The sequence below is a fragment of the Sphaeroforma arctica genome (genome assembly GCF_001186125.1).
Source record: "Sphaeroforma arctica JP610 unplaced genomic scaffold supercont1.1019, whole genome shotgun sequence".
NCBI classification, from domain to species: domain Eukaryota; class Ichthyosporea; order Ichthyophonida; genus Sphaeroforma; species Sphaeroforma arctica.
The window spans coordinates 16361-18451 of record NW_014039539.1 but is presented as its reverse complement, the minus strand read 5'-3'; the positions used below and the strand labels follow the sequence as shown (position 1 = coordinate 18451).

The following is a 2091-nucleotide window of genomic DNA, read 5'->3' as shown; positions in this document are numbered from 1 at the left end:
ATAGATAATACTTTCTCCTCCGGCTCAACACTTTGGAACGCTCCGTAAGCGATGCATCTCTCACAATATTTACCTCAGAACATTCCATTGTGGTCTCACAAAATAAGCCATCCCCACCGGCTCAACACTTTGAGACACTCCACAAGCGTTGTAGTCTCCCCCAATGTCTACCTTAAAATACCATCTCGTGGTTATTTGACGCTATAACACATCACTGTGGTCTCACTCGCAGCCGGGGAGTGGGGTGCTGCACACAATCACATCCAACAAAAAAGGAATATGCGCGGCGGGTATTGATCGAGTGGCGTTCTTCATCGACCCCAGGCGATGGAGGGCTAGTGGTTCGTGGAGAGGCGGCTTAAAGTTTGACGTATGTTGTCCTGTAGTGTTTGTCTGGATGGGTGTGAAGTTCCAAGTAACTCGTGTGTGTCGTGAATTCCGACTTATATCATGGATAGCGCGATCAACTGGGTGCTCTTATCCTTCCCTGGTGGGGCTGCTTGTATAGCCATTCATTTATTATACGATCATGTACTTGATACACGTTCCGCTTTTGAAGACTACGGAGGAAGCGTTTGGTTGCAAGTGGATGGCATTCATCGAGTCATGTGTGTGGTGTATACCAATCATTACGCGCATGTTCTGATACCGATGAGCTCCATCGCACAATCCCAACCAGCCAGTACTATTGATGTTTTATGCATGGGCCACAACAGCGCTTTACCACTGACAATCTCAGTATTTGGTGCCATCGTGTGCCTTATCCAAGGGCTGCATTGCTGTCGCTGCGGCCGACGCATATAACGGTTATGGGCAGCTTATTCAAACATTGCCTTCACTTTACAGATCAATAAAGTATACCTGTCGGGTAGCCTGGATAACACTGCATTCGCATTTGGTCGTATTGATGGCGAGGTAAGTAGCACCTATGTGTGCCGCTCTGTATGCATGCTCGTTCGCATCTTCTTTTCTCGACCACCGTAGCCCGGGTATCCGGTGCGAAAAACGGTAACGTTTTCCTATGGCATCTCGCTGGGACAAGAACCTTCAGCTGTAGAACGTTGTCCAGGGTTTCCATTGTGTGTAGCATTTGCATCGGGGTATGAGTGCTATCTATGGGCACTGAATTCGAGCTGAGTTCAGGACTGCTACGATTTTACATACCGAGTATGAGCTGTTGTAGTCGGAGTCACCGCTGCATATAGTGCAACGCAATACCACTGGTCAACATTCTATTCGCTCTATTCCGCAGTTTGCCACCGGTTCCTGGGAGGCCAAGGGAAACAAGACGTCATCGAGTCGTTTGACGAAGAAGAACTTTCTGGCCGACTCCCGCTACGTTGGAGTGGGCAGAGTATGTGGGATTGGGATTCGGTTAAACTTCTGGTCACGTGCCGTGTTGTACGCAATAGTTTTGTACATGCTAAAACTCCCGCTACGTTGGAGTGGGCAGAGTATGTGGGATTGGGATTCGGTTAAACTTCTGGTCACGTGCCGTGTTGTACGCTATAGTTTTGTACATGCAAAAACTCCCGCTACGTTGGAGTGGACAGAGTACGTGGTATTGGGATTTGGTTAAACTTCTGGCCACGTGCCGTGTTGTACGCTATAGGTTTGTGCATGCATTACATCTCTTCGTGCATCCACTACTGGTTGTGTGCATCATTCAAATCGCCCGATAATAATAATGGAGGCCAAGTCTTGGCGCTTTCCCCCTGATGACAGTTCTGTACCACCTGGCAGCCAGTGCCAGTGCATATCCCCCGCTGATCCCTTGCTACTATACTTCACCTCAGATACCCGGCGAGGACGCCTTTATTAGCATTGTCTCGTCTAAACATCTGTACACTCTGGATCACTGTGATGCGTATGCTACCAGAGCTCTACCAAAGAGCACCCACTCGCCACCCCCCGTGGATGGCCCCTTAGATCACGTCGGAAAAAAGAAGAAACTTAACGACGAGAAGTCGGATTAGCGTTAGGCCAAGGATAGTAAAGCATTAACATCTATAGACATTGTAGCTATGTAATTGGTGTATAAATTTTTAGTTGCCTCTTTTAAGATATATATATATATATATATATACAAGT

The 2091-nt window shown here is 47.6% G+C and overlaps 1 protein-coding gene across 1 annotated transcript; it reads left to right on the top strand.

Annotated features, from left to right (window-relative positions):
- Positions 1-163: 163 nt before the first annotated feature.
- On the top strand, positions 164-2016 carry SARC_09698 (hypothetical protein; the record flags this gene model as incomplete). Its single annotated transcript, XM_014296283.1, has 5 exons — positions 164-190; positions 233-370; positions 847-915; positions 1253-1354; positions 1797-2016. The coding sequence occupies 5 exons, from the start codon at positions 164-166 to the stop codon at positions 1974-1976; spliced, it is 516 nt and encodes a 171-aa protein (XP_014151758.1). The 3' UTR covers positions 1977-2016.
- Positions 2017-2091: the final 75 nt, after the last annotated feature.